Genomic DNA, 13,821 nt, shown 5'->3' with positions numbered 1-13,821 from the left:
TGTGAATTGTGATATGAAATTAAAGCATTAACATAAAATTTTTCTAATGTCATAAGATCAATTTAAAATTTAAAAACAATTTATTAAATAAAATATAATGTCGACACAACATACAAATAAGATAGAAATTTGGCGTAATTGACACATCTTTATAATATTTAAATATAATTTAAAATTAACAAGTAATTAAAACGCTTTTCCTGTTTCGAATATATATCACCTAATGTAGAGATACTCTAATTATCTCTTTTGATTTGAAATACTTCATAATCTTCTATAAAAAATGGATCCGTGGTTTCTCTTATCTTTTTTTCATAATAAAGCTTTCTACACCAAATAATATCGTAAACCGCAGATTCGCTAGAAGCCTTTACGATAATGTCACTACCAAAAAGGGGACCACCTATACTATTATATAATATTGCACATTCTGTTTTTTTTACATTACTAATAATTGCATTTTTAATATTCTTATTTTTAAAAGAAAAAATAAAACTTTCTTTGGTTTCACCCCATTCACCAGAAGATTCAGAAGATTCCCATGTTAAAGGATTGTATCCGCCAACAACTTCCTCTGTTCCTTTTATTTTAATAAAAGTAAGAGTTTTAGATTTACCATCACATAATTCATGAAATTTTTTAGGAGTAAATCCATCTCGACTTCCTCTTAATAATAATTCAAATTTATATTCAAATTTGCTTTTAGCTGTTTTATCAATTCGACTTAAAATAGTTGAAACAATACTAGAATCAACTATCTGTGAATCAATAATTCGAGCGGTACTTTCAGTCGAGATTATTTTTCTAGGACGTAGAATGTTATAGGTTGATACACTATCGGGATCTAAATAAGAATTCAATAAATCTTCATAGAGTTGATTATTTAAAAGTTTTTGATATGGTCGAACTTTATGTGTAAATTCTTTAGATGATAAACAAAAAAATCTGATTAAAGGTATACAATTTTGTAAAGTAGCTTTCATTTTCTTAAAATCATCATCTGTCCAAGTATTAGAATCTTGAATTAGATTTGAATTTTGTGCAAGACCCCATTTTAAAACATGTTCCCATACTTCAACCTCTTTCATTTGTAAATCATCCCTTTTAATAAGTGAAATTAAAGACTTTTCAGAAAGTGAAGTAAAATCAAATGATTTAAATATTTTTTCAGGAGATTGGATAATTAAATTTGTACAAAGTTCATGAAGTTCTAATAAATTATTAGATTGTGAACTTATTTGTTGAATAAACTCAAAATGTTGTTCTATCCACTCAGACTTATTTTCAATTAAATGTTTTTGTAAATAATCAATTAGTTCTTGAAGACAAAGTTCATCTGCAGCTGCTAAAATTTTAAGAAAGTCTAAAATATCTCGACCGTTCAACGAAAGAATACCACCATAAATATATCTATAATAAAACAAATATTTAATATATATTGAAAATTTCTTATTAAAATTAAATATGATTAAACTTATAACTTACTCTAAAATATATTGAAATATTTCTGATGATATATTTGGTAATTTAATATGAACTAAAAAGTTGTCGTTATTCTTTTTATTAGAAGCCAAACTTCTTCGTAAATATGGGGAACGGTGACACAAGATATTCATGTGAGCACGAAATATTTTTACGTCGGGATCTTCGCCAACTTCAATTGTAACATCATAATATTCATCATCTTTCAATAATTCAATATAATTTTGACTTAATTTTGAAAAAAATTTTACAGACATTTTTTTTTTAAAAAAAAAACAAATAAAAAAAAAATTAAGGTTTTAAATATGGAGAACAGTATTTATAATCGTTTTGGAAGTGACCAAATTTGCAAGTTTACGTAAAGGCTCTTTTGAGTCATTGAGTGCCGTTTTTTGACTTTTACATATGAAAAAGAGTCGACTTTGTTGATCTTTTCAAAAATTGAATAAATTAATTTTACTAATTTAGTTATAAATGGAATTCAAAGCAACCTACTTTAAATAAACTTACAGCATGGCAAAAATACGCCAATTTCGTTATATTTTTCCATAAAGACATTTATATTAAAAAAAAGGTCTCCGTTAGCAATTGGGATTTACCCAGCGTACCCTACAAAAATGTCACGAAAAATCACGTGACATTTTTGTGGGTAAATCGCAATTGGGTAGCTGCGCCAACCGCTACGCCGCCATCTGACATATTCCAAACGTACATAAAAATGCTAGCTATTTGACCGCGAACATTAAATGACTTAGTCGGCTAGGCCCAAAATAATATGTTTAAGGGTCATAACTGGTTACTTGTTAATCATTTTTGGTTTAATGATTCCTGATCATCAGCAAAATTAATTGGTTTTACTAATATTATATTCATGTGAATATTCACATATTAATGATAGAATGAGTTTTTTTAAAAATAAATAAAAAAATCGATTAATAATCAATTATCATTAAAAAAAAGGTAAAAATCCTGTATTTACTGATTTGTTACAGCATGCTTGTATAAGATTTCCAACTGAACCTAAAGAAAAAAAAATGAATAATTTTTTTGAATTGCTTTTTTTCTTAAAAAAAAAAAGAATTAATAGTCAAACAATACTATAAAAAAGAAGAAAGCAAATTTTAAAAAAAGAAAAAAATTAGCATTAGAAAAAATCAACTATCTACTTATAAAATCTGCGATTTTATCATTATTCCTTATCCCACAATTTTTAACAAAATAAATAAATAAATATATATATAAGTATCAGTTGATCATAGGTGGATGTTCCCAATATCACCCAACTTCCACATAATTTTTAAAATTTTAAAGTTAAATATTTTATAAACAATAAACTTAATTATCCTCATCATTATTTATTATAGTATTATAAGCATTAGATATTAAAATGAAAAAAAAATTAAGACAGTGAGTGGGTACAGTTAATCCAAAATCAATAGCAATGAAGTTGATCGGATTAACACATAAGGAAATAGGACATTTGGGGATTGTACAATCAAGTAGGCCCAATACTTGAGGATCTACCTTATTGCACTCAAATTATGGAGATTTTCAGGTAACTTTATTTGGGCATACTTACAGATTTGATGGATTTTTCATGAGTGAAATGAGTACAAAAGTTAAGGTGATGATGAGTACAATACTACAATGCAAAATAAAGAAAGAAAGAGAGCCTTTAAACCCAAAAAAGCAATTTTATTGAAATGCAAGTTTTTCACTGATTTGAAGGAGGAATTAGTTATGTGCCTTCTCCAATTAAACTGATACTTTGGCAGAATGATAAACTGACTTATCCTGGATTTAATTTTTATATTTTATTGTTTTTTTTTTGGCTGAAAGATTTACTATAAAATATACTCAATTCACATTCTTCAAATAAGACAAAATTGATATGTGAAAGAAGATATGATGAACAATTGCAGAAGTACGAGTGACCACATCTGAAATATTTTCCTGGTTATTATTGGATGAAGAATATTTCTATACTGTGAATGAAATATTTGAACATATTTTAATACAATAAGATTTATGTTAGATGATTGAATATAATTAATTAGTTGTATATGAGGAACTTTGATTTTGTTAGTAGTTTACTAAAAGTTATGGTTAAAAACTAATTTAATTGTTTTGTTGATTAATAAATATGTTACAATGTTACATGTATGAAATTTATCATTTTGTAAAAATAAAGATTTTTTATGGTGAATATGCATTTAATAAAGGTGTTTTGAAAATATTGGTTTTAGACATTCAATATTAATAGCCTATTAATTTATTTTTATTAATAAATATAAAAAAATAGATCACTTACTGTAAGTTCAAAATAAAAGAGATGTTTTAACCATTTTTTCAGTAATTATATTTTAATTTATATAAAAATGTACATCAGAGTTTATTTTTGTGTGGAATTTAAATATATATTATGTGATTATTCACCAATAGTTCCATATATTGCAGAAAAAATTTATGATAATTAAAAAATAAATATAAGGAATATGATAGTTAGGATGGTACGTAACTTATTTTAATTTTAATAAATATTTTTTTTTTGAAATAAAAAAAATTAATTATACATATTTACTAATTAATGGAATAATCAACCTTTAAAAGCATTTAAGAAATGAAGTAAACCAGTTAATAGAAGTTTCCAGAAACGAAAGTCAGCTTTAATAAATTTTTTGGTTATATTTTATGTACGTGTATATATATTTTTTTTTAAAAAAATAAATAACAATATGTAAATTTTATTTATAGATCCATTAAAAGTTCTTTATTAGCTAACATAAAATTTATTCAAATTCTTCGAGATTACTAGATTTATTACTATTACATTCGTTATATTCATTTTTGTATTTCACTTATATAGCGAGTAAAAGGACAAGGTAAAAATAGAATGATCAAATTTTTGAAAAATTATTAACTTCAAAATATTTTAACCTCTTTTTATGTTTTCAATTACTATGTAATGAATATTTATAAAGAATAATTTTTCATTTCACAATTTATATAATGCAAAAGAATCATACCTAATACAATGTACACATGGTATATCTTTTCAAGTCATATTTAATATATTGAACTTTTAGTGGTTTATTTTATCTATTTTACTGCAATAAGGTATAATTGAAAAGTAATTTTTACAGTAAACTTAAAGTTAGTTAATGATTTATTTATTATTGATTTTAGATATTTAATATGATCAAATAAAAACATAATTTATAAATTTATTATAATGCTAATCTTCAATTTTTTTTAAATTGATAAATATGAGCCTTATTACCATGAAATGTCCCAGAATAAAATTAACAATTATCCTTAAATTTAAAATAAAATATATCCGTAATGTTTTTTTTAATATACTAAATATTTTCTTCAAAGTAAAATGGATTTAATTTCTTTCATCTATAATAAAAAAAAACATAGTTTAATTAAAATTTAATAAAAAAGTTACGTGAAAAAGTAATTACCTTTAGAATTAATATCAAGTTTAGTAAAATCCATTCTTAAGGAATCTGTAAAATAAAGAATAATTATTATTTACAAATAGATTAGATTTGAATAATTATTTTGAATTAAAATTACCTGAATATTCTAAGTCATCATTATCTGCATTTTTCGGTTCGGGAAGATTTTTAAAATCTAAAAGTCTACTTGTATAAATTGCTTGAGGATGTGTCATATAGTATATGAGAGTACTACTAGTAGATGATGACGGTATTGAAAATGATGATTTTTTATTAATTTCATCTGTTTCTTTAATTTGCTTAATGATCACAAAACCTTCAACATTATCAATAATATCATCATATAAATTCTCTAATAACTTCAGTAATTCATCTGCTTTAGGTCGTTTTAAAGGAGCAGCATCCCAACATTGATTAATAAGATCAAAAATTAATTGAGGAATTTTATAATTAGACTTTGGCCTCAAACCCTTACAAATTTTCAATGCTAAGAAATTATCATGAGCTATATCATAATACTGTACAAATTTTATATGCAATAATTCCGAATCCATAAATATCACTTGATTGAGTATATTCTTTTCCTCTTAAAACTTCTGGAGCTACATAAGGTAATATTCCATATATTTTTTTATTACTATTTTGAGAGGATTTGACATTTGCCGGTTGATATAAACCCAAATCAGCAATATAAACAATTGTATTAAAATCGCTTAATATATTTTCACAATGAAAATCACGATGAATTAATCCTTTATTATGAATATCTCTAAGAACATGTGCAATATCAATTAAATACCCCAATTTTTTCTTCCAACTCAGTGAAATGAAATTATTACTTAAATATTGTCTTAAACTACCATTTATTAACTTCATCACCATTATAAAGTCATTTGTTTTTGGATCTTTGGTAATTCCAAAACAACGAACTACATGACCACTTGAAAGTTTACATACTATAATATTAGATTCAATCTTAAAAGAAATTATAGTTAGTTTAACATTTATAAAGGCTAATGAAGATTTATAAGAAAACATCTTACTTCATTTAAAAAATCTGTTGTAATGTTTTGTGAGTTATGTAAACATTTTAAAGCAACTTTTGTTTCACCAATTCTTTTCCATTGATTATTGACATAATCCCAATCATCAATATATCCATCTTTCCAAACTGCTTGAAAGTAGTTCAAAATCCCCCTTTTGCTAAATATTCAACATATTCAAATTTATCAAATTCAATCCATTCTATAACACTTTTGAATTTTTCAACTTTTAATTGTGCTTTTTGAATAAATTCATCAACGTCATGATTTCCACTTGTCCAATTTTTGAAATTTTGTTGAAAATTTTTAGTATAACATGGCTGACAATAAGAATATCGATCAGTATTAGGCTGTTTACAATGTTTACATAAACCATTTATTTTATAACGTTCTTTTAATTCTTTGTCTGTTATTAGTTTATCAATTAACTATTTCAGTTTTTTTAGTCAAATTCCAAAATGTGAAGTCTTTTATTTGTTCAAATACATCATCACTTAATTTAATTTCATCCATTTTAATAAAAAATATAATTTATTAAATAAAAAATATGTTATTAATTCGTATGTAAAAATTACAAAAAAAAAATAATGAGGTGAAACGACTGAAACGTTATTTTATGTTGCAATTGATTTCAAGATCGGCAACAAAATTATCAAAAAAGACTAGTTAAAATACCATGTGAAACACAACAATCCTGATCGGCAATTAAATTTATTCAATTTTGGCATAGGTAAGATTAAATGACAAATAAAATAAATAAAGTTTAACTAAATATAGTAATTAACGAAAGGCAAATAACAAGTGAAAAAATCATGGTAGGTAATATAATTTATTGACGTAATTGAAGGCTAAACTTTAAGAAATCTATTATATTCAATGTATTTTAGAATATTTATCCAAAGAGAGAATTTAGGAATTTTGAATTGTTTTAAAGTAATTGAAATACAAATCTTTTCCACAAACTCATATAGATTGATATCGTATTGTAAAATAAAATTAGCTTAATTGTAATAATTTTTCTTTTTTTTAAAAAAAAAAAATATTTCACAAAAATAATTTCGTAAAAAAATAATTTCAATACATAGTTTAATAAAATTAATCAATTTATTAAACTAACATAAATGAAAAATAATTTATGAGAGAATTATGAATACAAGAAGTACAAGAAATGAAAAAAGCATTAATAAATATTATTATTTAAATATATTAATAGTTAATTAAACAATATATATTAAATTTAATTACATATATTTTAATTATTTTCAAATTTTTCTTATAATCCCAACATAAAAATTTATTAAAGTTAACTTTTCAAATTTTTCTGTAAAGAAATTAATTCATTTAACTCGTTTTAAATAATAAAATTGAAAGACAATTTGGGATACAATATAAAAATTATTACGATATTGATAATGATTATAGTTACAAATTTACTTTTTCGCATCTCCAGGGACATTATCGATTGAAGGAATTATGCAAAATGCTACATAATTAAATAGAAGTGAGCGTTGGAATAAAAATTTCATTTTTACATAACTCATAAAATTCAAATATTTCGTCATAAATTCTAATAGAAACTTTACGATGATTACTAACTAACAAACATGAATGAGTATATTATTTAAACAGTCAGATGTAAGTTGGCAAGCCATTTTTTATTATAAAAATAAAAAATAAATTAGTTTAAAAAATGTAAGAATTAAAATTTCATATATTAATTGTCAGACGTACATTGAAACGTCGCACAATGCAATTTGCTTATAATAAAAATTTTTTTTAATGGAAACTCGTGATAATGCTTTAAATAAACTTTATTCAAACCTTTTTACGTAACATATTTAACGTACATCAACATTATCCTCAAGATTTTTACCTTAAGATCAGTTCATCGTAGGCTGAACATTGTTTTTTATGCCTAACTATTTTGATAGTTATTTTGTTTTTTAAAGAACCTAGTCAATTAATATTTATTGGTCCCAGTTCCTGTGCCTGATGTGTGATATTTTAATATCCAGGAAACATAAATCTAAAATCTTTTGTTACTGTCTGAACCAAAAACAGGATTTCTTAATTTTATAAAAGAGCTAAAATAAAGAATTTAATTGGCTACAATTGATTGAACAATAATTGTTGTAAAAAATTCTTCAAATCCGGAAAGTGTAAAAATTGATAAAAATTTTAGAGAACTAACCTTTTCCGTACAATTTCTTCGTTAGTGAATAATGTTCCTTATAAATTCGCATCTTTCGCATTATATTACGTTGTCTTAAGAAATTTAAAATAAAATGTTTAGAATGATGGTAGTAACTAATAATAATTTCAAAATATTATCATTATTATCAAATATTTCCAATTTATTAGTAAACTTCTTAAAATATTGGAAACAGCGATAGCTAAATTTTAATAAAATATACTACTATAACGTTGGAGTAATTCAACAAACTGAAATTATTAATTGAAATATTTATTACATTTTATTTTGCTTTGTAATATCACCTATATATATTTTTTGTATTAAAATATATATATTTTTTATTATGTATAATGTATAGTTATAATTAAATGTTAAAATTGCTATAATATTTAGCTGCGCATCCAGCTAACCAGCTGATAGTTGTTGACGTCACTAATGTAAAACGTTGCATGCATGTGGCGTAACGGCCGTAACGCACTGACACATCCGAAAAATTAATACATGTTATAAAGTATTTTGTCCTAAACTTTTTTTTTTTTTTTTATTCATTTTTTAAAAATGTCTACCCAATTTTTTTTCAAAATTAAGTCAAAATTATATTGAATTATTAAAAGATGATGAATATTATGATGTTACAATTGAAGTCGGTGAAGATCCTGACGTAAAAATATTTCGTGCTCATATGAACATTTTGTGTTACCGTTCTCCATACTTACGACGAAATTTGACTTCCAATAAAAAGAATGACTACAACTTAGTTCATATTAAAATACCAAATATATCACCAGAAATATTTCAGTTTGTTTTAGAGTAAGTATAAATTCAATATATTCTGTAGTTTAATTTCCAATATTTATTAAACACTTGTTTTATTGTAGATATATTTATGGCGGTATTCTTTCGTTGAACGGTCAAGACACTTTAGACTATCTTAAAATTTTGGTAGCTGCAGATGAACTTTGTCTTCAAGAACTAGTTAATTATTTACAAAAATATTTAATCGAAAATAAGTCTGAGTGGATGAAACAACATTTTGGATTCACTCAACAAATAAGTTCACAATCTAATAATTTATTAGAACTTCAAGAATTTTGTACAAATTTAATGATTCAATCGCCTGAAGAAATATTTAAATCATTCGATTTTACTTCACTTTCTGAAAACTCTTTAATTTCACTCGTTAAGAGTGATGATTTACAAATGAAAGAGGTTGAAGTATGGGAACATGTTTTAAAATGGGGACTTGCGCAAAATCCAACTCTAATTCCAGATCCTATTACTTGGACGGATGATGATTTCGAGAAAATGCATACTACTTTACAAAATTTTTTGCTTTCAATTAGATTTTTTCATTTATCATCTAAAGAATTTTCACATAAAGTTCGACCATATCAAAAACTCTTAAATAATCGACTCTATGAAGATTTATTAAATTTTTATTTGGATCCCGATAGTAAATCAATTTATAACATTTACCGTCCTAGAAAAATAATCTCTACTGAACAAATTATTGATTCACAGATAGTTGATTCTAGTATTGTTTCAACTATTACAAGTCGAATTGATAAAACAGCTAAAAGCAAATTTGATTATAAATTTGAATTGTTATTAAGAGGAAGCCGAGATGGTTTTACACCTAAAAAATTCCATGAGTTATGTGATGGAAAACATAATACTGCTACTTTTATTAAAATAAAAGGAACAGAAGAAATTATTGGTGGCTATAATCCCTTAAAATGGGAATCTTATGGCGAATGGGCTGAAACTAAAGAAACTTTTATTTTTTCTTTTAAAAATAAGAATACTGAGGATACAATTATTAGTAATGTAAAATATGCGGAATATGCATTACTTTATAGCATAGAATATGGTCCATGTTTTGGTAGTGGCATTGTTATATGTGCTTCTAGTGAATCTGTGGATTACAATTACATTACGTGTGAATGGACTAGTAGTTATGAAAAAAATATAAGAGAAACCAAGGATCCATTTTCTATGGAAGATTATGAAGTATTCCAAATCAAAAGGAAATAAACTATATATTAGATGATATTATTTAGGTGCAATCTTATAATTTAACTTTTTAAATTATATTTACTCTATATACTTTTTTAAGAAAAGATTTTAAAAGCACTTTAAATTTCTGGTTTATTTGTATATTGGATTCTTACCACATTTAATAAAAATAAAATATATTATTATATCATTAGGAAAAAATCTTCATTTTAACAATTAATGCTTTAATTATATAAAAATAATATAAATGTCATTTTATAAATTTTGTGACAGAACATTTAGTAGGTATTTATTCCTGACTTTAAATATATACTACTGCTATGCAATATTCTGATCATTGATCTTTTTATTTGGATTATTTGATAATTTTACTGATTTAGATTATAAATTTTGAATTTAAAATTGTAATTTACTAGAAACAACTTTATATAATAACACTTCACATTCATTTGTCTCCATTTTAGTGGGAATATATTCTGTAAATGTAGAATTTTAGCAAATTTATTATGCAAAATATTCTCTGAACTGCAAAAACAAAATTCAAATTTCTAAATTTTTCTATCCACTCAGGTTTATTTTTAAATAATTGTCTTCACAAATATTAACTAATCTGTCAAATCTTAAAGTATTTCAGTTTTAAATATCTTACCTTCATAATAAGATATGCTTACATTACAATAATTCACTAAATTATAATTGATCAATTTTATTCAAAGACGTAGTGCCTCTTGCACTTCACTCGGACTCAAGTAGTTCATCTGATAGTTTCTCCCAGTTCTGTGTTTAATTCTAAGATAACTCGGGATGTCTTTATTTTGTCATAATTAACGAGCAATTCTATCTAAAAATAAGGCAATAATTTTGAGAAAATAGTAGAAACAGTATTATCACTTAATATAATAACCTACCGATAAAGGGAAGTAACATTACAATATTTGGCTTATCTTTAATTATTTTATGTATAAATCTGATTAGTTCAAGAATATTTTATGTGGTTTGCCTAAAGTTATAGATCAAAACACACAATAATAATGATCAGAGATTTTTATTGCCAATCTGCACAAAAATTTTTTCTTAAACCGGGTCCAACTGATCAATGAATCAGGTACTTCTTGCGGCTGAAAAATTCGTGATAAAATTATTCTAATAATTCTTTCGTAAATTTTTTACATCGTTTCATAACCATTGAATTTTTTTTAATAATCAATACTTATGAATTTACTGTTATGCCGTTCGGTTTATGTATTCTGTTTGAAAGAGAATTTTGATTTTCAAATGGCATGATTTTCAACTTTAAATCGTTTTCTTCTTGGCTCTTTTACTAGAGTGTTTTGCTGATAAGTTTTTGGTATCATATTTAGTTTCTATCAGCTTTTTTTGGTAAGTTTATGGCTTTTCAGTAGGTTATATTTTTTTCGGTCAGTTGTCAATTTCATATACAGTAAATGTTCAATACTTACCATTGAGTTAAGACACAAAATTATTGCCATTTGACACAATGGGACATATATTTATCTTTTCAGTCATTTAGTGATCAATAATAAGAACACCTTAACATTTGACATATCAGTATTAAAGAAACTTTTATTGACTTTAAACTTATATTATGAAAAGCAAGCATTTAATATAGTATATATTAATTATAATAAATTTATATTTTCAATATCTCACAAGATTATGTTCTTTTCAAAAAGTTGTTTTTTGCTATTTCAGCATCAAGTGAATGAACTCTTTTAAATTGTAGAGTTAAATAAGAGCTACAAAATAAAAAAGAGTCCATTGAAATTGGACTATTTGATGCTAAGATAGGATCCCGAATGGATTTAAATGATGAATTAAGTTTTAATTTTTATATTTGAGAGTAATGAATAAATCATGCAAAATTCTAGTACTATATACTCTACAGTAAATGGTATTTTTAATTATAGATATCAGTTGGTTTTTCTTTCATAAATAGATTTGTCAATATAATATACTTCTCCGTTCTTCAAAATCTTTCTGCCCCTCTCCTCTTAAGAACGCCCTTATCAACTAATCAATGAAAAAATGTAGAAATTAAATTCCTAATGAATAATTAAATTAAATCATATCATTCTGTAATTTTCTTGCCTTATTTTTGTTTTACTATATTTTGAAATTTTTCCCTACACTAGTGAAAGAAGTTCTAAAATTGCTATTAATTTCCCTGCCACACTTGTCCAAAACACAACTTTACTACACCCAGTTATCCCCCAATATTCTGTATTTCTGTTTCTTCTTTCATATATTTAAATTTTAAAAAATTCTTGTATTTTGAAACTACATATATTATTAAATATTTATTATATTCTTTAATAATCAATAATAATTATTAATATTATTGATTATCAGGTTATTGTTTAAATCTCACCATTGTGTTGTATGGAGTTATGTTTGATTGGAAGTCATAAATATTTTAGTGATAATCTTCTATATGTTCCAAAATCATCATAGTAAAAGTTAAATTATGATATTGTAGTGAATATCACATAGTAAGTGCATACTCTACACTATTTATCAATCTTGAGTAAAATATAATACATCCATTAATATTTTTTCACAGTTACTAATTTATGATTATTAAGCCCGTAATGTATATTAAAAATATCCATTAATATTCTTTCTTATCTGTTTTTTTTAACATTTATATTTTAACAATTGAATTCAGTGATGTTATAAAATCAAAAAATATTTGTTATTCTCCAATTGATAGATTTGTTTTTTGATAATTTTTTTTTTTTCAAAGCACACTTTTGTCAATTTATAATTTTCTCAAGATTTTTGTTATTTTTAAAGATTATTACTATAAAAATAAATTAATTTACAAATTGATGTATGATCACAATAGAATTAACTAATATAATCAAACATATATAAGTATACTGTATTATGAAAAAATTGTTTTACTAAATTTCTCATAAATTAATTGATTATTGTCATTAGAATTATAATATTATGACTTTATTTATTGCTCATTTTTCAATTTTGAGATAAAAATGTTATAGTTATATTTCTTCATTAATCTTTTTATCCATTTTCAAAGATAATTTCTATAAAATTAAATTTTTTTTTGTAGTGAATTTATTAACAATTAGTATACCCACTTGTGTTTTTTGCAATGTTAGATTTAATTATTACCTAATTAAATTTATAGTTTATAATAACAAGTAGTATATAGCATCCATTAATGTTATTTTGCAGTGCTAAATACTATATTAGCACTACTACTAATCTTTAGTGTTTTTTTCTTTTTACTACAATCTTAAATTTGATTAATAATACTAACTTAATAATAATAATAATAATAACAATTAATTCTATTCAATAAGAAGAAATCTGGAAGTGTTGTGAGAAAATTTTTCTATTTTCTAATATACAATGATTTGTATTTTGCAACAATTGTTATGATTATAATTTAATTAAATCTTAATTATCATTATAATAAATTATTATTTTTTTTTTTCTATATAATTTTAAAAAATAATAAATGTTTTGTTGGAAAATAGCAGTTGATCTACAAACATCCATCTGGAATTTTATTGTCTTTGAGAAGAACATCAAAATGGACTATAATGGTTTTCTTCACTTTATCCAGATGTAAATT

The 13,821-nt window shown here is 23.8% G+C and overlaps 3 protein-coding genes across 3 annotated transcripts; 1 reads left to right on the top strand and 2 right to left on the bottom strand.

Annotated features, from left to right (window-relative positions):
- Positions 1 to 236: 236 nt before the first annotated feature.
- Positions 237 to 1,088, bottom strand: OCT59_028793 (uncharacterized protein; the record flags this gene model as incomplete). Its single annotated transcript, XM_066147561.1, has 1 exon — positions 237 to 1,088. The coding sequence occupies one exon, from the start codon at positions 1,086 to 1,088 to the stop codon at positions 237 to 239; it is 852 nt and encodes a 283-aa protein (XP_065994259.1).
- Positions 1,089 to 4,870: 3,782 nt separating this feature from the next.
- Positions 4,871 to 5,828, bottom strand: OCT59_028792 (uncharacterized protein; the record flags this gene model as incomplete). The annotated part of the gene is made up of 5 exons (XM_066147560.1): positions 4,871 to 4,884; positions 4,950 to 4,994; positions 5,065 to 5,319; positions 5,471 to 5,548; positions 5,807 to 5,828. 5 exons carry the CDS (start codon positions 5,826 to 5,828, stop codon positions 4,871 to 4,873), a joined length of 414 nt encoding a protein of 137 aa, XP_065994258.1.
- Positions 5,829 to 8,865: 3,037 nt separating this feature from the next.
- On the top strand, positions 8,866 to 10,217 carry OCT59_028791 (uncharacterized protein; the record flags this gene model as incomplete). The annotated part of the gene is made up of 2 exons (XM_066147559.1): positions 8,866 to 8,993; positions 9,062 to 10,217. 2 exons carry the CDS (start codon positions 8,866 to 8,868, stop codon positions 10,215 to 10,217), a joined length of 1,284 nt encoding a protein of 427 aa, XP_065994257.1.
- Between the last annotated feature and the right edge of the window lie 3,604 nt (positions 10,218 to 13,821).

Source organism: Rhizophagus irregularis, chromosome 8 (assembly GCF_026210795.1).
Source record: "Rhizophagus irregularis chromosome 8, complete sequence".
Taxonomy (NCBI): Eukaryota; Fungi; Glomeromycota; class Glomeromycetes; order Glomerales; family Glomeraceae; genus Rhizophagus; species Rhizophagus irregularis.
This window is presented reverse-complemented; position numbering and strand designations above follow the sequence as displayed.